At 44.1% G+C, this 24,377-nt stretch overlaps 1 protein-coding gene across 1 annotated transcript in view; it reads left to right on the forward strand.

Moving 5' to 3' along the window:
- Nucleotides 1–22,211, forward strand: part of LOC126417799 (ran-binding protein 9) — an 87,023-nt gene extending 64,812 nt beyond the window's left edge. The window contains exons 2-4 of the mRNA XM_050085146.1: nt 2,255–2,497; nt 6,939–7,141; nt 19,034–22,211. Of these exons, the coding sequence (XP_049941103.1) occupies nt 2,255–2,497; nt 6,939–7,141; nt 19,034–19,243 (656 nt within the window). The 3' untranslated portion in view covers nt 19,244–22,211. The remainder of the gene's footprint in view (nt 1–2,254; nt 2,498–6,938; nt 7,142–19,033) is intronic.
- The last annotated feature ends 2,166 nt before the right edge of the window (nt 22,212–24,377 follow it).

The following is a 24,377-nucleotide window of genomic DNA, read 5'->3' on the forward strand; positions in this document are numbered from 1 at the left end:
CCCAAGGGGGAGGGGGCTGGAGGTCACGTGTAGTATCATTTTATGTCCCCCTTTCGGCTTACGAACTTGTCTTACCCACTATTTTTACCCAATGTATAGTTTTTGGGATAATCTCATCCGAAATTTCAGATGGACCACCCTGTATATTCCCGTACGGGGAGACATTGCATCGTATTTCTCAGCAACACAGGCAATGCAATATCGAATTTATGCATCGACATAGAGCAAGCGACTTCGAATTGAACGTTACGGATGTACGAGAGCAAACTGCAGATGCATTGTTGCGAAATGTGTAACTTCGGGGCTGGCTGCGGCGCGTGTTCGGATAGCCTAAATGTAAGGCAACCGCTAGCGATAAGCGGGGAATCTGCATTTGAGTCCCGATCCGGCACTAATTTTCATTATCTTCATTCCATTATACAACTGATGGTTGTCCATATTCGCAACTGCGAATACATTTCATGTATTTCATAACAGTTGTAGTCGCCACAGTACCTAATTTTTTTCCGGACTGGGATTCAGTCTCGTTTGCAAGGTATATATTGCATTACTATGTATTAATAGAGCTATCCAGTCACCCTTTTCAGTCTTCCGTACGTGTGTGACATTTTTCAGTCGACTTGGAACATTTTGATCAGATGACAACAGTTTGTTTCAGTTTCCTTTCACCTGACTTAGCAAAAATAATTATTACTCCTCATGTTTGTATTTCGCTAAAAGGCTGTGAAGTTAAAAATTAGAGTCACAATAAAAATGTTTCGGAATATTATGCGTGGTCGAATGGATTATACGTTAAAACACTTTCGTCCTCATATGCAGAGGTCATTTTCAAGGGTGATCATAGCTACCTTGAATGCCCGACTCACACCCTTGCTCGTTACTGACTACAACAAAATTCTACTTCCGCGTGCATCCGCCCAATGGCATGACGTCACATGTTTTAAATGTGCTAGCGTAATTGGCCGTTGTCGGCTGCCGTCGTCCGCTGTTGCTATCACCCCGTTGTGGAAGATTGGCATACGTTTTCTAGAGTACCGAAACCCAGATGTTATTCAGTTCCACGCCCGCCTCCTTCTACTGAAATTCCTGAAGTGTTTTATAATAGGAAGGAGAAGGGTGAGAAATTGGATGACACCTCCCAAAGCTATCTGTAGCTCTGACAGAATGTCATCTACTCCTGGAGCATTGTCTCCACGGGTCTTTCGGTGCTCTGCCAGACTCTTCTCGAAGTATCGTATTTACCACCTCGTTTTCATCGACGTCCTGTTCCATTCCTATAGTACTGCCTGCAAGTTCATTTCCCTTGTACAGACCGACTATTACTTCTTCCACCTTTCAGCTTTCCCTTCCTTGCTTGCGACAGGTTTTCCATCTGAGATTTCGATAGTCATATAACTGCTTCGCCGGCCGGTGTGGCCGTGCGGTTAAAGGCGCTTCAGTTTGGAACCGCGTGACAGCTACGGTCGCAGGTTCGAATCCTGCCTCGGGCATGGATGTGTGTGATGTCCTTAGGTTAGTTAGGTTTAATTAGTTCTAAGTTCTAGGCGACTGATGTCCTCAGAAGTTAAGTCGCATAGTGCTCAGAGCCATTTGAACCATTTTATAACTGCTTCTGTTTTCTCCAAAGGCCTCCTTAATTTTTTTGAGTTGGCAGCTATCTTCCTCCCAGTGAGGTATGCTTCTAAATCTTTACATTTGTCCTCTAACCATTGCCCTCAAGCCATTTTGCACTTACCGTCGATTTCATTTTCTAGTCTTTTGTTTTCCCTTTTGCCAGCTTCATTTGATACATTTTTATATTTTCTCTTTCCATGAGTTAATTTCATCATCTCCTGTGTAACTACTACTCATCAGTTACCTTTCTTGCCATTATCAATAAGTGACATGTAAACTGAACATTATAAGTCTATATAACCTTCAACATGAAAGATGGTAGTCTGATGTGTATTTTTTCATCTGTGGGTTTTATTTGCCAATGTTTGAACGTACAAAACAGTACTGTAGTATTCGATACACCCCCAAATAGTAATTAAATATACGATACAAGGCCCATTACTATACAAAATAGTATTGTAGTATCTGATACACGTCAAAAACAGTATTTTGCTATGCGATGCAAGGCCTTTTAAGTTACAGCTATAAGGAAAGTTCGACGAGAGGAGGTGGGACCCTTTAGCGACGTAGGCCCTATCTGATTCCACCCAGTGTGAAGGCTTGCCGGGTTTCTGAGAGAAGACTGCCTCCGCTGTTGCAGGTCTTTTTGCAATGACGCCGCTGACGCTGCTATGGGTGACGGCGCTGACGGGCGGTCTGGTGGCCGGGCAGCCGCCGCCGCCCCCGCCGCCGTCGCTGCGGCCACTGGCGCTGCTGCTGCAGCCGCCGCCCGCCGCCGCCAACCTCATCCCCGGCGGCAGGTACGCCGCCTCCCGCCCCGGACTCAGCGTCGGCGCCCACGGAAACAACGGCCGCAGCCACGATAAGCCCGCGGCATTCTCAGGTGAGAGGACTGCCTCCTCTACCCAGTGCGGGTACTGGCTGAAGCCTCGTTTGGACTGGACCGAACACGAGAAAGGCTAACATTCTGTCTCGTGTAAATGATACGCGAGTGTGAGCGAACTGTGTTGAGTCATGCTCTGTTATCTGCTGGTCTTCGCTCGTGTTCCTCTGGCTGTCGGGCTTTCAGCAAACCACTGAAGGAAATACGCGTCCTCTCCACTTCGGCGTCAGCAGTCACAAAGCTTTTCTCTGCTATCGTGTCTACATCTGTTGTTGACATGAGTTGAGTGATCGATGGGATGATGTTTAGAGAATGTAATGTTGCTGATAGAAGAATATAGATATCAGTGCACAAATGTCGAAAGAGAAAAATATATGAACAAATATGTACCTCCTAGCCTTTTACCTGCTGCTTTGCCTGCCTATGCCAATGGCACACATCTCCTGCTCCCATCCCTCCCTGTCCACCTCTTCCTCCCCTTCTCTGTTTGTCCATATCATCCTCCCATCTCTACCTGTCCATTTCCTCCTTCCACCTCTCTGTCCATTTCCTTGTCACTCCTTTATCACTGTATTTCGTTGTTCCCTCTCAATTTATCCGTCTCCTCCTCCTTCCCTTTTTCCCTATTAGGCTACACACATTTGCTCATATAGCCCCTGGAATGCATCGCAATACTATCCACAAACGTGCCTGTCATATAGTCCAGCTTAGCTGACAGGGGTTACCAAACCTACTCGCCCCTGTCCCACGACTATGGGAGGTAGGTGGTTCTTACCCCTGCAGTTCTACCTCCCCAGACAATAACTAGTATGTTTACCAAATTTGGCTCAAACTGATTCAGTGTTTCAGAAGGAGATGTGAAATGTACACACACACACACACACACACCCACACACACACACACATACACAAACAAACACACACACACACACTGGCCTTTTCCACACAGCTTCACCTGTTTAAGCATTTGGCACATATATCAAACACATCTCTTCCCACCTTCTTGCTCTCTACCTCCATCTGTCTGTCCACAACATCCTCCCTCCTCTGTCTACCTCCTCCTCCCCTGTCAATCTGTCTCTTCATATCTTACTCCCCCTCTCCCTACCATATCTTTCTCCCCTCCCTCTGTCCATATCCTCCTCCTCCTCTTCCATTTCCCACCTACGTGGCTCATGCAATCCCTTCCTCCCCTCTCTCTTTCCTCCCCTCACTCTGTTTATACCATCCTCTATCCATCTTAAACTGTCCCCAGCCACCATTTGGCAACTGTATCCCCTGCAGTACAGTTCAATAGAGCAGGTCTCTGCTACTTCCACAACATGCCTGTCATTCAGGGAAGGCTACAAATCAGGGGCCTGAAATTCATTTCCTTCCCCCTGACATACTGACCACCACCAAAAACAGGTAGATAAAACAGGCTAATATTACTTGAACACAACATGCATGTCATTCTTGTAGTGTAGTCTACATGTCAGGGACTGGAAAACTGTTTCTTGCCCCTGATATGTATATTGCCCTGCATAGCAAATTGATTGGGCAGGCCAATACTGCTCCCACACAGCATGTCTTTCAAGCAGAGCATGGGTGCGGAGAAACACTTTTTACCCAGTATTTTCACTTTTGTTGGAGCTAACAGATCGAAGTGCTGATAACCAGAAGACCTGCTGTTTCTGTACCATATTTGGTTGAAGTCGATCCAGGGATTTGGGAGGAGATTCCAGACATACACACATAAATATACTTTGGTTTATATGTAAAACTGATGATAATGTGGAATAAAACTAAAGAGATATTAAAGACTTGGTCATTATTGTTGCTTATGTTTGTGGTAACTGATGTTGTACTGTTATCATAGGGATTTTTGATGACAAGTAAAATTAGTTTACCTGGTATGTAGTCCCCTATACAGCAGATTTTATTACCACAAACCATTTTATTAGGTAGCTTATGTCATTCCCTTAATCATATTTTATTCACAATATGTTTCTTATATGTACTTTAATAAAATCACTGAACCGCTTTGCATATACCATTGCAGGCATCAGAAACTATCTGAGACACAGCAGCTATTTAGATCGGAAAACATCACCAATGTATACGTCTGAGGATGGTAATGACCAGAGTGTAAATACTAGCCTTCCTTCAGGTTATGTTGCTCGTCGGTAATTAATGTTCTGTTAGGTGTGCCCAAATGAAAATGAGATTTCAGTTGTATGTTAAGAAATTTTAATAGCAAAATTACAATCCCAACACGTAGGAAGTGAGTGGAGGGCTTCGTGGTACAAACTCCAGAGTTACTGATGGATCTAGTTGCCCGCGGTTTCCTGCACTTCCGCGTCACCCTCTTGACGTTTTAGAGACTGTTTTAAGGGGCCGAAGATGTGCGAATCACCTGGGGAGATATCAGGGCTGTAAGGAGGATGTTCCAGTGGCGGCAGGAAGGGCATTCGGCCACCCTTGACCCCGCGTTGGCGTGGGACAAGGCCCAAAGAAAGATGGAAAAAGGAGAATGTTCCAGGCCGTCCGGAAATTTCTGAAGGAGCTTTATGATATCGTCTACACTTCTCGCCTCATAACGCTGACACCATAGGAATGTTGTGAAACATGCAAGACACTTCTCTCGATACACCTCTTTCACCTTATGATAAATTTGTGAAGCGTGCTCCGCTCCTGCTAGAAGAAATTGGCTAACCCCTCCTTGTGCTCATATGGAGGAATCCATCATACAACGAACGGTGGCAAAAATTCTCCAGAAATGAGAAAATTGCTGCGAAGCCGTTAACTCTGCTTGTGCAACTGGGAATACCGTCACACCGTCTCCCGGCAAACACGTTCTACTACTGTGATTACGTACAACGCCGCAACAGTGAAGGTCTCCTTTTCAGTTGTGCATAAATTCTAGTTTTAAATTTCCTCGACTGTAATGGCGAGCCGGCCGAAGTGGCCGTGCTGTTAAAGGCGCTGCAGTCTGGAACCGCAAAACCGCTACGGTCGCAGGTTCGAATCCTGCCTCGGGCATGGATGTTTGTGATGTCCTTAGGTTAGTTAGGTTTAACTAGTTCTAAGTTCTAGGGGACTAATGACCTCAGCAGTTGAGTCCCATAGTGCTCAGAGCCATTTGAACCATTTTTTTGTAATGGCGAGCCAAGGAAGTGCTTGAACGACGTGTGTGCAAAGCTTTGGACTAAAAGCTAAGGAAAGTTGGAGTTGCAATTAATGCTCTACCTCCACGTATTTCACGTTTATGTGCAAAATGAGGCTCCTCACCTCTTTTTTTCTCATGCCATATTTTTTGCTTCAACAAAAACACTGCGTCCGCCATGCAAAATGTTCGTCCCTGAGTGTCAAAGTTTTGCATAGTATCTCTAAGGGTATAGTGTTGTATCGTGAAAAAAAAAAAAAAAAAAAAAAAACAGCAACGCAGCGTTCGAATGCTATGTTCGTTATACCGTGGTCTCCTCCAACCCACCTAGTGTAAACACTTGTTTACAGATACAAGCGAATTGTAGTCAACACTGGCGAGTTGTCTACAAATGCTCATTCGCTAGCTTTTACATACGAGGGCTGTTCGGAAAGTAAGGTCCGATTGGTCGCGAAACGGAAAACATAGTGAAAACCAAAATTTTTTTTATTCGCAACAGTTAGCCTTACCTTCCGAGTACCTCTCTACATAGTCGCCTCTCCGACTTATAGATTTGTTGTGGGGCTGTACAAACTTTCCATTAGCCTCGTCACAGAAAGCAGCCGCCTGTGCTTTTCGCCAATTCTGTACGCCTGTCTGCCTTTCGTTGTTTGCTTCAAAATGTTTTCTTCGTAACCAGCGGTTCTTGTGAACAGAGATGAACAATGGAGAGAGCCAATTAAGGGCTATACGGTGGGCAATCAAACACTTCGCATCGAAAACGCTGCAGGAGCTTCATTGCCCCTGCAGAGTGCGGCTGAAAATCGTCTTGAAGAAAGAAACTCATGACATTTATGTTGTGTGGGCTGCATAGCTTCAGGCAAAATCTCTCACCATACCCACATACCTGGCGGGAGACACTGTTGTTTTAGTCATTTCTACATTATCACCTTGCGCTCTGAACTGAAAGAGCGACGTGAAGCCATCGGCAGGTGCACTTCAGACACTGCCCAACACGTCTGTGCAAAGTTTCATTGGATTTTCACAGTGGTTTCATTTCGCGCCTAATCGGACCTTATTTTCCGAATACGCCTAGTACATTCGCTCCGGTCTAAACCAGGTTTTAGTTATCGGCGGCTATCCGCGGTAATATTTCCTTGAATATCCACAGTTGTACCAGCAATTGCTTTTTGGTTAAAAGTGGCAGGACAGCGTCAACATTACTGTTTTTGTCTATTTCCATCTACAAATGATCTGTTATAAGTCTCTACACCACTATTAGTATCCACGACTGAATGGCACTGTGTCACCTTTCAGGTAACTGGCCGTTCGTGTTTCCGTCTTCCGGGAAGGCTGCGACGAAGACGTCGACGCCGACGACGACGAGCGCGCCTCCAGCGGCTACTAAGAGCACTACCAAGGAGGCACCCCCGGCGCCTTCGGAGACTATTTTGCCGCTGCGTTCTGGGCCGGCACCCGACAGGGCCGCCGACATCACAGCCGTCGACGGTTTTTCTCAGGTGACTGTCAGAACAGATACCCATTAGCGCTCCCGTCTCTACCAAAGCTGGAAACGTCTCCAGGAAGGCATCATTAAAGGCCTTCTGAGATACTTAACGTTAATGTGCTACGCTACCATCACCAGATAAAACGGAAAAACAAGTACTTCTTCCATCAGTATCTGTTTGAATGATAGAACATATTTCAACTAAATTCGTTCTAGCAGATACCAAATTCACTGTTTCTTCGCTCTCCCTCGGCTTATTCTTCCAAGCAGGTATCAGACATTGAAAGGTCTCTGTTAGATTCCTTTCATGCTATTTTCCTCGATCTGTTTTTGTTTACGTCATACATTCCACCTCTGCAATTTACTGCGGTATTTCTAAATTTATCTGGGAGGAGACTGAGCAATGGAATATGTTATATTGACACATAAATACGAACAACTTGTCATACAACACTTTCAAAGACATTTTTTTATGTAATTGGTATCATACAGTTTCATATGGAACCCACAGCCGCCACCGCCTCCTTTACATAGTGAATATGATGTCTTGAGATACTGTCATCTCCTTCCCTTCTGGTGTGAAAGGATGAGTAAGTGAGAGTATTTGTAGTCGCATGCTCGATGGTAGCAGAGATGTCTGTCTGCTAGAGAACAGTATGACCAACGTCTGAGTAGGCAGCTACGATTTCTAAGGCAAAGAGGTTTGTCTCCTTGGTGTGGTTCTGTCCGTCCCTCGTCGAGTTGGTTCAGGAAGCCGCCTCTCTGGTCACTTCCCATTGTATCTGTGGGACACCTTCGGAAGGGGCCCACCCTGGTCAGTCTGTAGCCTATTTCTGAAGTGGTAAGATCTCCGGGTAAGCGCGTGCCTGGTGAGTCCGAAGGACAACGGAATTCTTAAGTTCAGCCTAACTGAAAAATTAATCACTTTTGTTACAGGTCTACATCGAAAATGTTTTTATATTATTTTATATCGTGACGCAGTGCAGTTTCAGTGTTAGTTTCAGAATGTATTTCGGTAGTGGCTTTGTCTCCACTCGAATAAAGGAAAGTGGAAGCACGTAGTTTTGAGGCGTAATTGTAATTAAGATCATCGGTCTTTAGTGAGAATGTGCGTGCGATTGTAAGCTTTCCTCTCGATAAAATTTTTCAAATTACTTATTTTCTATATGTTCAATCCACGTGGTGTGTGCTTTGTGGTACCAGTACCACGTGCTCGTAAAATTGTTTGATCCATCAGGTTGATACTACGGCGTTAGTAACGCAGTTCGGAAGTTTCTCTTGTAACTGATGTTTCCATTTAATTTCTTTTATTATTAAAATTATTGTGGAATTACACATTTCTGTAAATATAGTTGACCACGTGGAGCTTGTGGTGTAGTAACAAAACTGGCCCTCAGCTACTCTTTTGGATAATACGTCGGGTATTCAAACGTAATTAATCGGTACTACGAGCAGTTCTTCCTGTTTCACATCCCTTTTGAAAGATTTCATAGACCATTTGGTAAGACTGTGGATATATCTCATCACGTTTTCTTTATATAAACTTGCTATACCAGTCTGTGGTTATCAATTAGGAACAGGACTACGGCACGAGCCGAATTTCTTTGTCTTAAATAGAATCGATTGGTTGTGGTTCATTTACTTTTGTGTACCCTTCAACGATCTTTGTGTGTTAGTTTTGAATGTGGTATTGCACCCTGTTTTCCATTCTTTGTTTCCTATTCCTTGTTTCCTATTTTTTTTGTTTCCTGTTCTTAGAAAGTCACGTTTTCCTAACATTAAATAAGGCACCAGCTTTGAGTCGGGCTTACCATGTTATACCTTTCATTGAACACTGATAAACTTTAAAATAAATATCAAAGTTTAAACTTACTTTACTTTTCTTTAGTTTAATTTTCCCTGTCATCTGTTTAGTTAAAATAATAATTAAAATTTTATAAAAATGAGCTGAAAGTGTACGTGACTATTCCGGAAAATAAAAAATTCATAACAGTAGTAAAAATTTGTCAGTCACGCACGGATACTTTCCACACTAGGTGCGAACGCTTTTTAAAAACATTAGGCTCATTATACTATTCGTACGAATTTAATAACAGACAATAAAAGTAGCTGACGTTCCTGGAGTTCGTAACGCCTGCTGCTTTCTCCGCCGGCACTTACCATCGTGGTCTGATGTCTGATGATGGTCAGTAACTGACCGAAACCAGTATCCACGAAAGTAAAGGTTTCTTGCCGTCTAGATTGTCTACGGTCATTTAAAAGATGTTTATGTGTTGCCTATTCAGTGCTTTCTGCGTGTCGTTTGGGTGAGTGCTTTGGCCTTCGACAGCAGAAAGTGCAAGGTGCCTGCCGCACTTGCCAGCTCAACATAGTCTATTTAATATTACGCCTTGTAGGCAAAATAACACAAGAAACCACAGTGGCAATGAGAGATCGCTCATATTGCTCTGTGCACTTTCAGGTAACGATCAGTTACCCAAAATAATAATAAAGAATTATATCAATCTCTCTCCACTTGGGAATGTTTCAAATGATGACATCTGTTTTACAAAGAAAAATACCGTCACGGCAAGACCTCAGTTCAGAAATGTAGAAACGTACTGACGATATTTGTTAATTATGGGACAACCAGTTAGTTGCAAGGAAGAGAAGGAGACACGAAAAGCATTCATATTAAATTAAAATATTCTCTCAGCACAGTTACAAATCATTGGGTACGAGATAATAAAAATAGTCTCGATCGCGTTTTCAGATTTTTATTATTCGTTAGCAACCGGTTTTGGCCCTTTCCTCATACCATCTTCCGACGTTATTAGTCAGACACGCCCATTACACTGGAGAACTGTATATCTGCTCACTGCTGTCAGTTCCATGTCACTTTGATAACAACGATTTCATGCAACGTTATCTTTATGAATGTCATGTGAGTGAAATGAATTCAGTTCATACATGTATCCATGGTGGCAGGAGAGACAAAAACACCCACTAAATCCATTCCCCTGGAGGTCTCATTCCATTTACACAGGTTGGGCAACGCAACTTCTATCTGCTCCAGGACCTGATGATGTAAGTTGGTTTGCCTATCTTAGGGTGGATTAAATACACTACTGGCCATTAAAATTGTTACACCATGAAGATGATGTGCAACAGACGCGAAATTTAACCGACAGGAAGAAGATGCTGTGATATGCAAATGATTATCTTCTCAGAGCATTCACACCTACAACGTGCTGAGATGAGGAAAGTTTCCAACCGATTTCTCATACACAAACAACAGTTGACCGGCGTTGCCTGGTGAAACATTGTTGTGATGACTCGTGAAAGGAGGAGAAATACGTACCATCACGTTTCCGACTTTGATAAAGGTCAGATTGTAACCTATCGCGATTACGGTATATCGTATCGCGACATTGCTGCTCGCGTTGGTCGAGATCCAATGACTGTTAGCAGAATATGGAATCGGGTTCAGGAGGCTAATAGGAAACGCTGTGCTGAATCACAACGGCCTCGTATCACTAGCAGTCGAGATGACAGGAATCTTATCCGCATGGCTATAACGGATCGTGCAGCCACGTCTCGATCCCTGAGTCAACAGATGGGGACATTTCAAGACAACAACAATCTGCACGAACAATTCGATGACGTTTGCAGCAGCATGGACTATTAGCTCGGAGACCATGGCTGCGGTTACCCATGACGCTGCATCACAGACAGGAGCGCCTGCAATGGTGTACTCAACGACGAACCTGTGGGCACTAATGGCAAAACGTCATTTTTTCGGATGAATAAAGGTTCTGTTTACAGCATCATAATGGTCGCATCAGTGTTTGGCGACATTGCAGTGAACGCACATGGGAAGCGTGTATTCGTCATCGCCATACTGGCGTATCACCCGGCGTGATGGTAAGGGGTGCTATTGGTTACACGTCTCGGTCAGCTCCTGTTCGCACTGACTGCACTTTGAACAGTGGACGTTACATTTCAGATGGGTTACGACCCGTCGCTCTACCCTTCATTCAAACCCTGCGAAACCCTACATTTCAGTAGGATAATGCACGACCGCACGTTGCAGGTCCTGTATGGGCTTTTCTGGATACAGAAAATATTCGACTTCTGCCCTGGCCAGCACATTCTCCAGATCTCTCACCAATGGAAAACGTCTGGTCAATGGTGGCCGAGCAACTTGCTCGTCACAATTCGCCAGTCACTACTCTTGATGAACTGTGGTATCGTGTTGAATCTGCATGGGCAGCTGTACCTGTACACGCCATCCCAGCTCTGTTTGACTCAATGCCCAGGCGTATCAAGGCCGTTATTACGGCTAGAGGTGGTTGTTCTGGGTACTGATTTCTCAGGATCTATGCACCCAAATTGCGTGAAAATGTGTTCACATGGCAGTTCTAGTATAATATATTTGTCCAATGAATACACGTTTATCATCCGCATTTCTTCTTGGTGTAGCAATTTTAATGGCCAGTAGTGTAATTTCCGGCCAGTTTTGTTTTGCTCACCCTCTCCTTCTGATGTGTAGTTGAAGTATACATCAAGATGTCCTTTGGAATAAAATTTTCACTCTGCAGTGGAGTGTGCACTGATAAGAAACTTCCCTGCAGATTAAAACTGTGTGCCGGACCGAGACTCGAATTCGGTACCTTTGCCTTTCGCAGGCAAGTGCTCTGTCAGCTGACCTACCCAAGCACGACTCACGACCCGTCCTAACAGCTGTTATTCCACCAGTACCTCGTCTCCTACCTTGCCCGCGAAAGGCAAAGGTCCCGAGTTCGATTCTCGGTCCGGCACACAGTTTTAATCTGATCTGCAAAGAAGTTTCGAGATGTCCTTTATCAGTTACATGCATGCTGTAGAGCATCCGGTAGTTGAGCACTGATTGTGTCTCCCAGATATGTGCTGTATGTGCTGTATGTAGTTAGCATGTGCGATTACACCAAGTGATATTTTATTGGTGTAGTTGAACTGCCAAATGACACGTTCATCTCTGATCACATACACAGACAGCTTTGCTGGGTCCCTCACCAGCTCATTGTAAACGTTGTTCAGTAAATGTAGTACACACAGGCCAAGCTAAGAGGCCTGATCCCAGAATCCTCAAGTAACGCTCATCTTTTCAAAAATGGTTCAAATGGCTCTGAGCACTATGGGACCTAAGATCTGTGGTCATCAGTCCCCTAGAACTTAGAACTACTTAAACCTAACTAACCTAAGGACAACACACACATCCATGCCCGAGGCAGGATTCGAACCTGCGACCGTAGCAGTCGCGCGGTTCCGGACTGAGCGCCTAGAACCGCTAGATCACCACGGCCGGCTCATCTTTTCACCCTCTCGATGTCTTAGTTAGACACAATCATTCCTTCTCGCGTTCACGAGATTTCGACAGTTCAGTGCCGTTACTAATTCACTATTTCGAAGTCTCAGCTGTCAATAGTGAGGCAAAGCGACGTAAGTCAAGGCAGGACAAATTTTCTTATGATTCTGTCATTCTCGATGGAGAGAAATCTTATCATGTAAAAATAACTTCGGTCATACACCGGGGGACTGTTATGAGACCATTACATTTTCACAATATATACGCCGCGCGGGATTAGCCGAGCGGTCGAGGGCGCTGCAGTCATGGACTGTGCGGCTGGTCCCAGCGGAGGTTCGAGTCCTCCCTCGGGCATGGGTGTGTGTGTTTGTCCTTAGGATAATTTAGGTTAAGTAGTGTGTAAGCTTAGGGACTGATGACCTTAGCAGTTAAGTCCCATAAGATTTCACACACATTGGAACAATATATCCAAACGACCCAGAGGATATACTCAGAAGTCCCGTGGGGTTTTACGACCCAGAAGTCCCGTGGGGTTTTACGAGGATGATGCTGTTATATACAGAGAAGTCGCGACGGTATCGAGACGCAAGGAGACATGCAGAGGATCGACATTAATTGCTGGGGGTTGGAAGTTGGCCCTGAACAGAACAAATTTCACGCACTGCGCACAAATATGCAGAAAAGTCCACTTAAAATTTTAGAAAGCATTCTTGGAACACAGGAATCGGTATAAAATGCTAAAAATCAAATACAAACAGTCTCGATCGCATTTGTCAGATTCGTTATTTGTTACAACTGGTTTCGGCCCTTTCTTCAAACCATTTTCAGGGTTTTCCCCGCCGTCGCCATTACAGCTGCTGCTGGCGGCAGACGGAGCGGGATGCATCGAAGTAAGGATGTCCCTAAGTGACGGTGTCAATAAGTAACTATGTCAATGACATCCTTACTTCTACGGATCTCGCTCCGTCCGCCACCAGCAGCAGCCGTAATAGCGATGAAAAGCCTGAAGATGGTCTGAGGAAAAGACCGAAACCGGTTTCTAACAAATAAAAAGTCTGAAAACGCGCTTATTTGATTTATAGAAAAATCCATTATGTGATTACATGACTGCAAGAAAATCACTGTAAGCAATCGTATCCGTTAAATATATGGAAATAAGCATGAGTATCGATTTTAAGTGGAACGACCGCATGAAACTAATCGCAGATGAGGCAGATACCAGACTGAGGTAAATTACAAAAATCCTCGGAAAGTGTAGTCTATCTTTGTTCAACCAATAATTGAACATTGTGCGTCACTCTGGGATCCGGTACAAATGATAAAAATAGAGGAAAGTAGGGAAGATGCAAAGAAGAGTAGCGCCTCTCGTCGGGGGAGAGGGGAGGGGGGGAGCACGGAAGCGTCCTGGTGGCGCCAACTACAGTGGCAGACGCTGCAGGAGAGGCGTTTTGCATCGCATCCCGATGTGGCCTACTGATAGAATTCCGAGTACGTTCTCGTATAAAAGAGTTCTTTTCTCTACGTTCTCGCGGAAAGGCCACGAAGGTAAAATTAGAGATATTCGAGTTCAAACGGATTCTAACCAACAATCTTTCTTTCCGCGAGCCATTTGTGACTGGAACAGGAAATGAGCGAGACGTTAGAGTGGTATACAAAGTACCCTCCGCCACACATCATGAAGTGACTTGCGTAGTATAGAATATCTGGTCATTCTTATTGGCGATATACATCCCAGCAAATTAGCTTACCACGCCTGTTTTCATTCTCTGCTTTCATATGACATCATATTCTGGGGTAACTCGCCATTGAGTAAAAGAGTGTTCATTGCAAAAAAGCGTGTAATCAGAATAATTGCTGAAGCTTATCCAAGATCATCCTGCAGACACTTCTTTGAAGAGCTAGGGATCCTCACTGTAGCCTCCCAATATATATATATACTCACTTATGAAATTTGGTATTAACAATCCGAACGAATTCAAAAGTAATAGCAATGTTCTTGTCTACAACACTAGGAGAAAGGATGATATTCACTACTCAAGGTTAAATCTAACTTTGGCTCAGAAGGGAGTAAATTATGCTGCCACAAAAGTCTTTGGTCACTTACCTAATAGCATCAAAAGTCTGACAGATAGCCATATAGCTTTTAAAAGGAAATTAAAAGAATTTCTAAATGGCAACTCCTTCTACTCATTAGATGAATTTTTGGATATAGTAAGTGGGTAATTTCCCCATTAAAAAAGTATTAAGTGTCATGTAATATTTTGTGTAATGTAATATCTTGCATAGACACCTTTTATTAACCTGACACGTTCCATATCATTACGAAGTGTTGCATTCATGATCTATGGAACAATTACTAATCTAATGTAATCTCTAATCAAAAGTATCCGGACGCTCATCGCCTTCATAACGGCTTGAACTCTGCCAAGAATACCTTGAATGAGATGTTGGAATGCCTATGGAGGAATAGGAGCACACTCTTTTTCAACAGTCGAAACCAGAGAAAGTAACGATGTTGGACCCTAGGGTCTGGAGCAAAGTCGACGTTCTGACTCATATCAAAGGTGTTCCATTGGGTTCATGTCTAGGCCAGTCCATTTTATGGATGTTATTGTCCATAAACAATGCTTTTTTATGGCAGGGTGCATTGTCATACCGATACGACCAACCACCGTCTCGAAACTGTTCCTCAACTGCGCATTACCCTGCTGTAAAATTCTGGATTTAGCGCTTCATTGAGCTTAATGTGAGTACCACAGTCTAACCACGGTAAAGGCCCACCCTTTCCATGACACCACCGTCTCCGTATTTAGCCATTGGCACTGTATACTAGGTAGATAACGCCCTCCATGCGTTTGCCAAACCCAAAATCTTCCATTGGATTGCCACAAGATATAACGTGATTCATCACTCCAAATCAATAGTTTCCAGTCATCCACCGTCCAGTAGTGTCGCTCTTAGCACCACCTCAAGCGTCGCTTAGCACTGAGACCAGAAATGTGTGGATCTGAAAGAGTTGCTTGACCATTGTACTCCATTCTTCTTAACTGCCTGCACAGAGTCATTGTGCTAGCTGAACTACTGTATTTTGGAACTCTCGAGTGATTCCTTCCGTTGTTTTTATCCTATTGTCTTTACTACCAGCCTTTGCAATACTCGGCGGTCGCTGTCCATCAGTATGTGAGATCTACGTGACCTTGGTTTGGTTTTGATTGTTCCTTCGCGTTTCCACTTCACAATCACATCACGAACTTGATTTGGACACTTGCAGAAGGGTTGATATGTCCTCAATGGATCTGTAGCTCAGGTGACATCTAATGAGTATCCCACGTTGGAAGTGACTGAGCACCCTTTGACCCACCCATTATTTTACTGTTACTGTTCCTGTACTAACACTTACTCCCCACCTCAATTTATACTTGCAGATATTGAAATAACCGATCTCGGAATTGAAAAGTAGCTACAATCGCTTAGTAGTGGAAAGGCGTCAGCAACAGATGAGATACCTATAAGATTCTATAAAGATTATGTGAAAGAACGTGCTCCCCTTTTAGCACTAATTTGTCATAGATCGCTTGAGTAACGAAAAAGTACAGGTCATGCCCGTTTTTAAGAAAGGCCGGAAGGCAGATCTGCACATTTATAGACCTATATCGTTGACGTCAATCTGTTGTAGAACTATGGAACATGTTTTATGCTCAAGAATTATGACTTTTTTGAAAATGAACATCTGTTCTATAAAAATCTAATACAGATCCTTCTGAAACTAGCTCGTTCTGTTCCTCCATGACATCCACAGCGCAGTGGACAACGGCGCTCAGGTCGATGCCGTGTTCCTTGATTTCAGTAAGGCATATGACACCCCCATTGCCGTTTAATGAAGAAAAAATACGAGCTTACGGAGTATCGGAGCGGACTTGCCATTGGATTCAACAAGGCTTTCTTGCACATAGAACTCAACACGTCGCTCTTAACGGAACAAAATCGACAGATGTAAAGGTAATATCCGGAGTACCACAGGGAAGTGTGATAGGACCTTTGCTGTTTGCAATATACACTCCTGGAAATGGAAAAAAGAACACATTGACACCGGTGTGTCAGACCCACCATACTTGCTCCGGACACTGCGAGAGGGCTGTACAAGCAATGATCACACGCACGGCACAGCGGACACACCAGGAACCGCGGTGTTGGCCGTCGAATGGCGCTAGCTGCGCAGCATTTGTGCACCGCCGCCGTCAGTGTCAGCCAGTTTGCCGTGGCATACGGAGCTCCATCGCAGTCTTTAACACTGGTAGCATGCCGCGACAGCGTGGACGTGAACCGTATGTGCAGTTGACGGACTTTGAGCGAGGGCGTATAGTGGGCATGCGGGAGGCCGGGTGGACGTACCGCCGAATTGCTCAACACGTGGGGCGTGAGGTCTCCACAGTACATCGATGTTGTCGCCAGTGGTCGGCGGAAGGTGCACGTGCCCGTCGACCTGGGACCGGACCGCAGCGACGCGCGGATGCACGCCAACACCGTAGGATCCTACGCAGTGCCGTAGGGGACCGCACCGCCACTTCCCAGCAAATTAGGGACACTGTTGCTCATGGGGTATCGGCGAGGACCATTCGCAACCGTCTCCATGAAGCTGGGCTACGGTCCCGCACACCGTCAGGCCGTCTTCCGCTCACGCCCCAACATCGTGCAGCCCGCCTCCAGTGGTGTCGCGACAGGCGTGAATGGAGGGACGAATGGAGACGTGTCGTCTTCAGCGATGAGAGTCGCTTCTGCCTTGGTGCCAATGATGGTCGTATGCGTGTTTGGCGCCGTGCAGGTGAGCGCCACAATCAGGACTGCATACGACCGAGGCACACAGGGCCAACACCCGGCATCATGGTGTGGGGAGCGATCTCCTACACTGGCCGTACACCACTGGTGATCGTCGAGGGGACACTGAATAGTGCACGGTACATCCAAACCGTCATCGAACCCATCGTTCTACCATTCCTAGATCGGCAAGGGAACTTGCTGTTCCAACAGGACAATGCACGTCCGCATGTATCCCGTGCCACCCAACGTGCTCTAGAAGGTGTAAGTCAACTACCCTGGCCAGCAAGATCTCCCGATCTGTCCCCCATTGAGCATGTTTGGGACTGGATGAAGCGTCGTCTCACGCGGTCTGCACGTCCAGCACGAACGCTGGTCCAACTGAGGCGCCAGGTGGAAATGGCATGGCAAGCCGTTCCACAGGACTACATCCAGCATCTCTACGATCAACTCCATGGGAGAATAGCAGCCTGCATTGCTGCGAAAGGTGGATATACACTGTACTAGTGCCGACATTGTGCATGCTCTGTTGCCTGTTTCTATGTGCGTGTGGTTCTGTCAGTGTGATCATGTGATGTATCTGACCCCAGGAATGTGTCAATAAAGTTTCCCCTTCCTGGGACAATGAATTCACGGTGTTCTTATTTCAATTTCCAGGAGTGTATATATAAATGGTCTAGTAGAAAGCGTCAGATGCTCTTCAAGGTTATTCGCAGATGATGCAGTTGTTTATGCCAGAGTAGTAACGCTAAAAGACAGTAAGAATTTGCAGAACGACCTGTAGAGAACTGATGAACTTTGTAGACTCTGGCAGTTGATGCAGAACGTAAATAAAAGTAACATTGCGCACACATAGGAAAAGAAATCTACTGTTGTATAGCTACACTATTGATGACGAACAGCTGGAGACAGCGTCTACCGTAAAATGTCTAGGAGTAACTGTACAGAGAGACCGTAAGTGGAATGACCACATAAAACAGACAGTGGGAAAAGCTGATAACAGACTCAGACTCATCGGAAGAGTCTTAAGGAAATGCAACACATCCACAAAAGAAGTGGCTTATAAGGCGCTTATTCGCCAGATTCTTGAGTATTGTTCATCTATCTGGCATCCCTATCAGGTAGGACTGACAGAGAAGATCCAACGAAGAGTGGCACCTTTCGTCACGGGATCGTTTAGCTGGTGAGAGAGCGATACGGAGATGTTAAACAAACCCCACTAGCAGATGTTACAAGGAAGGCGTTGTGCATCACAGAGAGAGTTATTATTGAAATTTTGGGACAGCACTTTTCAGAAGGTGTCGGAGAACATATTACTTCCCCCCACATACATCTCGCGTATTGACCACGAGGAGAAAATTCGAGAAATTAGAGCCAATACAACGAACTATCCGCAAGTGGAACAGGGTTGGAGGAATCAGATAGTGGTCCTGAAAGTACCCTCCACCACACACCGTTTGGTGGCTTTTTGAGTATGATGTAGATGTAGATCTGTTCCTCAGGTGACATTCCACGTTGGAAGTGACTGAACTCCCTCTGACCCGCCCATTTGACTCATACTGCTTCTGTACCAACATCTAGTCCCCATCTTCTTTTATACTGGTGGGTCCACCTGTCGTGACATCTGGTGGTCAGTTCGTCGAGTAGAGATGTCCAGATGCTTTTGATATGGTAGTGCAGGTGTGGATGTGCGGTGAGCCATATTACAGTGTTTTTGCTCTACTAGGGGCATCCCAGAGGTGACGTATGCCACTGTGTTCGCAGGTGTTTGGGAGGGGCAACTCCGTGCTGGACGAGCCGCAGATATCTCGCTGCGTGTGGGCCATCGTGACCTGCTGCAGCCCCAACTCGAAGGCGGTGCGCTACGGCTGCTTCGAGCAGTCCGGCTGCCACGGCGCCTTCTGGGACACCAGCCCCTGCGAGCGGCACATCACCAGCTCTGCGCTCGAGGCCGCCCTCCACTTCTACCTCTAGACGGACCCACCACCGTCCCAGACTGCTCAGCAGCGGCGCTTCATCTCTCTTCGTCTATTGTGTGTACCAGAGCGGCAGGTTCTGTTTGCCGCTGGCCAAATGAAGGAGTGACGGGGAACTGGCGAAGAGCTAAACACCTCGTGTACCTGTCCTGCTGCACCCACAAATTTACACTTTCTCTCAGTTCTCTGCACTGTAGGGTAATGTCTACTGTTTAGTCTTCGGCTGCATCCACCGAATGACGGATGCCAGAGGCAGATTTGGAGAAGGGAAGTAGAACTCACGCAAAGTAATCGGGCCTATGTTCAGAAACATAATCTCAGGCCTGGGCGACTCCATCTCTTTGTGCCAAAGACGCTTTGCACATCCTTCTTTCCTTCACTGTGTGGTTCAGCCATTAGGAGCAGCCCACTGTCCTTTTTATTTTTTTTTGTTTTCTACTCTGGCGCTAATGATTTTAAACGTCTGTACTTGTCAAACTGTTGGCTGTACTGATATAAGATGCTAAAACGAACACTTACCGGCTGTAGCTTAGAAGTTCCGATATGGAAGACTTTGTGTATAGCTTTCAGCTGATCTGCACCTCCCCTCCTCTTCCCTACTGTGCCGTGGCCATTTACGAAGGGACGCTCTCCCACCACTACCGCTGTCACCTCCCCAGTCATGCCGCTCGCACAAGTAGAATCCGAGTTATTCTGCGCGCACCTTAGCTTAGTAGTTCATGTGTTCCTATTTCTGCTGAGGTCTCTTTGTTTTTTATCATTTTAAAACTTTTCATTCCCCACCTAGGGCCAGTTGTTCGAGTAATGACATAGCGTTGCGGCAGAGAGAGTCCCCATTGGGAATATTTGGAAGGAGATTCCTAGCTCTCACAGTGGCCTTAGAATCAAAGGAAATGGCAGATGGGGATTGATTTTAGTTAGTTTCGGCACAAACTGTACAAGATAAACAGTGTGAACACCTCATGAATGTGCCGCAAAATCGATCGCTTTATTGTTACAAGGCTTCTCATATAAACTGCTCCAAATGTAGCATGTTATGTACAGTAAGACTGCGAGAAACACGGTAGTAAATGGACCGAGTCTCATTTCTGGCAAAAGCCGTCAAATTCCCTCTATACTTTTCACGAACTTCTACTGAGCCCAGTTCAAAGGAATGAAACTCGGCATAGAGGAAGCAGCAGTATTACGCCAATTCGATTGTATGGTTTTGCAAAAAACATCACTTCGGAATCTTACTGGTACACTAGTTATTTGTTTTCAAAGCACGATCTGGCGCACAATTGTAACTTGTTATCTGCATTTTTCTCATTCTATTGATTCTATCGTCCTCATTCTTCTTGCCCTTCTGTAAATGCTTCCTCTGAAAGATTATATCAGCAGCTCTATGTTGCATAGTCAAAATCAGTATCTGTAATGGCAGTGGATGACATATTGTAATCTCAGTGATACATGCGTTCACATGGGCGATCAGAAACTTACTGCAATTAGTTTCTTTCTCTAGTGCTCTCACTTTATTATTGACGTTTGACGAAGTTTCTACTTTCTTGTAATGGTTTTCGCCAAAATCTTGAAAAAAAAAAAGGTCAACCGGTGGAAAGCAAAAGGTCACGTTGAATCGGGCTGGTCTTGTGAGCAGAGACGAAGTCAAGATTCGATGCCTGTACAGACTCGCTGCTTTGTGGGTTTCAGTGACTGTGAAAGTTCTCCTTCTGCTTGCTTGTGCTAAGTATCTGTAAGGAGAACGCCACAAAGGCGTCTGCCAACAAATTCTCTGTGCTCGCTAGATGCTGAAATATACCTGTTCTTTCACAGAATATATATAACGTTTCTTCATAATAGTTCTTCTGAAACAATTTTTTTCAGAAACTTTTTCTGACCAAGTAAATACAAAGGAGTCTAGTGAGTATGAAGAATACAACTGTTGTGTTGCCAATATTGATATTTTTGTAACAAAATCAAAATTTTCTGCTGTAAATCATTTCCTTAACGCACTCATTTCAAAATGAAATGAACACAATTTGGACTGCATAGTAATATTTTATAGGTTAAAATCCTATCCTAAGCTCTAATACAAGTAGCTTTTACATTTTTTGTCTTCCAAATTAATTTTTAGTAACATATGAACATCTCGTTGAAAATAATTGTTGCTTTCTCACATATTAAGGTTGCTCTAGTCTTGTTTTGTAGCAGCTTTTGTTTCAGCTGAAGAAAATAAGATTATTTGGCTACATGTTTGATGCCATGTCTTCGTAGTGAATGCAGCAAACATTTGTATTACTGACACTTATATTGAATTATATACTTCAGGAAAAACAGTTCAACGCTGTTACAACGGTAAAATTCAATGCTGAGCGTTGTTGTTTATTAAACCTTCAGCAATTTAATTTGATGGTAAATTTATTGTTATACTGTTTGACGCAAAGACATTAAGACGCAGAAATAGTCTTAATTTATTTATGTGCAAACTTTTGTTGTATTTTTAAAATTTATTGATAAACAGTGCCAGTTAAGGAAATATGAGATACACACCAACTGATTAATTCTATGGCACCCAGTGGAATTAAATAATTCAGTAGAATTAAATAATTTAGTTTTGTTAAGAATCTAAACTGACATAAGTCCATGTTTTGGGAGCCATAAATTGCCAAAGCTAATAATAGATAACAGTCCACAAGACAATGAATGTCTGAATTATCAGAAGTTTGAGTAGTAAATTAGTTTTTATTATTAAGACTAAATAAATAAATTCAGACCTGTAGTACATATCAAATATATTCCTGTTCCTTAACTAGTACAAATTTTTATCTTTTTTGTGACACTCTATAAGAGCTGTGATATTATTTACGATTACAACGGTGAGAGCAAAAAATGTTTTTTGTGCGAGATCATGCCTGTAAGAATTAAAAGCGCATTCTTTTTAAGTGATTATTTCGTTAGTTTGTAAGTAAGTTCGTAATAAAACGATACTCTATCCTCTAAATAAAATTGTGTTTTAATTCCCACTACCGTTTCAACTCAAAATCATTTACATTCGCATAGAAGGATTAATTAGTAGTGGTCGTGCTGAAAAATAAAGTATATAGTGTGAAAAGTTCAAAATTTCGTAGACATAACAACTAGACTTTTATGTATGGCATACTAAAATTCAGAAAGTAGTAGCTGGAGCAGAAAATAAGATATGAAAATTAAATAATGGTAACGTCAAGATCATTGTCTTCAGAAAAGACCAATTTAGCGATGCCTACACAATAAAGTGCAGTATGTTGGCTCAGCTGTTACAGGAAACCACTTTTATATTGAGGGGTTAAGTGAATAGTGGGTTGTTGTTTGTGTATTTGCTAACACAGTACAACTTCCTTTATTAGCTTAGCACTTGCATTTCATTTCTGCACTGACCCACAGGTTTTAGGTTCAGTTTATCTAAGGACCAGTTACAAGTCGTCTGATAACTCTGAAATATGACAAAAATAGGTTAAATGTTGTGTACTAGGGTCACCATCGGGCTTCACTACCTAGTAAATATAGAAGGTAGTTCTGCTGCTCTTTATGTGAAAGTCAGACACACCATATCAACTACAGGATCTCACAAGTTGTGATGATATTTTCGAATCGTGAGGGAAGTTAAATATTATTTGACATTTAGTTTAGTTAGTTCGTTAGTTACTTATCGAAATGACGTGGATGCCGTGAAGAGCACAGGGTGCAGCCAACTGCAGATGGTGGCTCACGTCGGTACCAATGACGTGTGTCGCTTTGGATCAGAAGAGATTCTCTCTGGTTTCGAGCGGCTATTACAAGTGGTAAAGGCCGGCAGTCTGGAATGCGAGACGAAAGCAGAGCTCATCATTTGCAGCATAGTCGACAGAACCGATTGCGGACCTCTGGTACAGAAGTGAGTGGAGGGTCTGAATCTGAGGCTCAGACGGTTCTGTGACCGCGTAGGCTGCAGATTCCTCGACTTGCGCCGTGGGGTGGTGGGGTTTCGGGTTCCACTGAATAGGTCAGGAGTCCACTACACGCAAGAGGCGGCTACAGTGGTAGCAGGGGCTGTGTGGCGTGGACCGGGCGGTTTTTTAGGCTAGAGGGTGTAGGAAAAACAAAAAAGGACTTCAGTCACAAAGGGTGCAGGCTGAACACAGGAAGAACGTAGATACAGGAACCATGGGTATAACTGCATTAGCCGTATTGGGGAAGTATCGGAGCTCGAAAAGCACTGATGCTCAGATCGTTATAGGCACAGGAAGCTGGCTGAAGCCGTTGGTAAATTCAACCGAAATTTGTGCGGAGAACCAAGCGGTGTTCAGAAAGGAAAAGCTAAACACAGTTGGCGGTGGCGTGTTTGTTGCTGTCAAAAGTAGTTTATCTTGATGCGAAATTGAAGAGTATAGTTCCTGTGAGTTAGTATGAATACAAATAATTCTTGGCAACAGGAATAAAATAATAGTTGGATCATGTTACCGACCTCCCAACTCAGATAATACAGTTGCTTAAAGGTTCAAAGAAAACTTGAGTTTAATTTCAAACATGTACACAACTCGTGCAATTATAGTTGCTAGTGACTTCAATTTACCTTCGATATGTTGGAGAAAATACATGTTTAAATCCGGGAGTATGCATAGAACACCAACCGTAATTGTGCTAAACGCATTCTCTGAAAATTATTGCCGGCCGCGGTGGTCTAGCGGTTCAGGCGCTCAGTCCGGAACCGCGCGACCGCTACGGTCGCAGGTTCGAATCCTGCCTCGGGCATGGATGTGTGTGATGTCCTTAGGTTAGTTAGGTTTAAGTAGTTCTAAGTTCTAGGGGACTGATGACCTCAGCTGTTAACTCCCATAGTGTTGAGAGCCATTTGAACCATTTTTGAAAATTATTTCGAGCAGTTAGTTCATGAGCTCGCTCGAATAGTAAACTGTAGCGAAAACACAATTGATCTCTTAGCAACAAATAATCCTGAGCTAATAAAGAGCACCAAAACGGTTACAGGCATTAGTGAACGGAGGGTTGTCGTAGCGAGACTGAATATTGTAATTCTAAAATCTTCCACAAATAAATGAAAAATATACCTGTTCAAAAAAGTAGATAAAAACTCAGTTGACGCCTTCCTGAGAGACAATCTCCATCCTTTCAAATGA

Source organism: Schistocerca serialis, chromosome 1, assembly GCF_023864345.2.
Source record: "Schistocerca serialis cubense isolate TAMUIC-IGC-003099 chromosome 1, iqSchSeri2.2, whole genome shotgun sequence".
NCBI lineage: Eukaryota > Metazoa > Arthropoda > Insecta > Orthoptera > Acrididae > Schistocerca > Schistocerca serialis.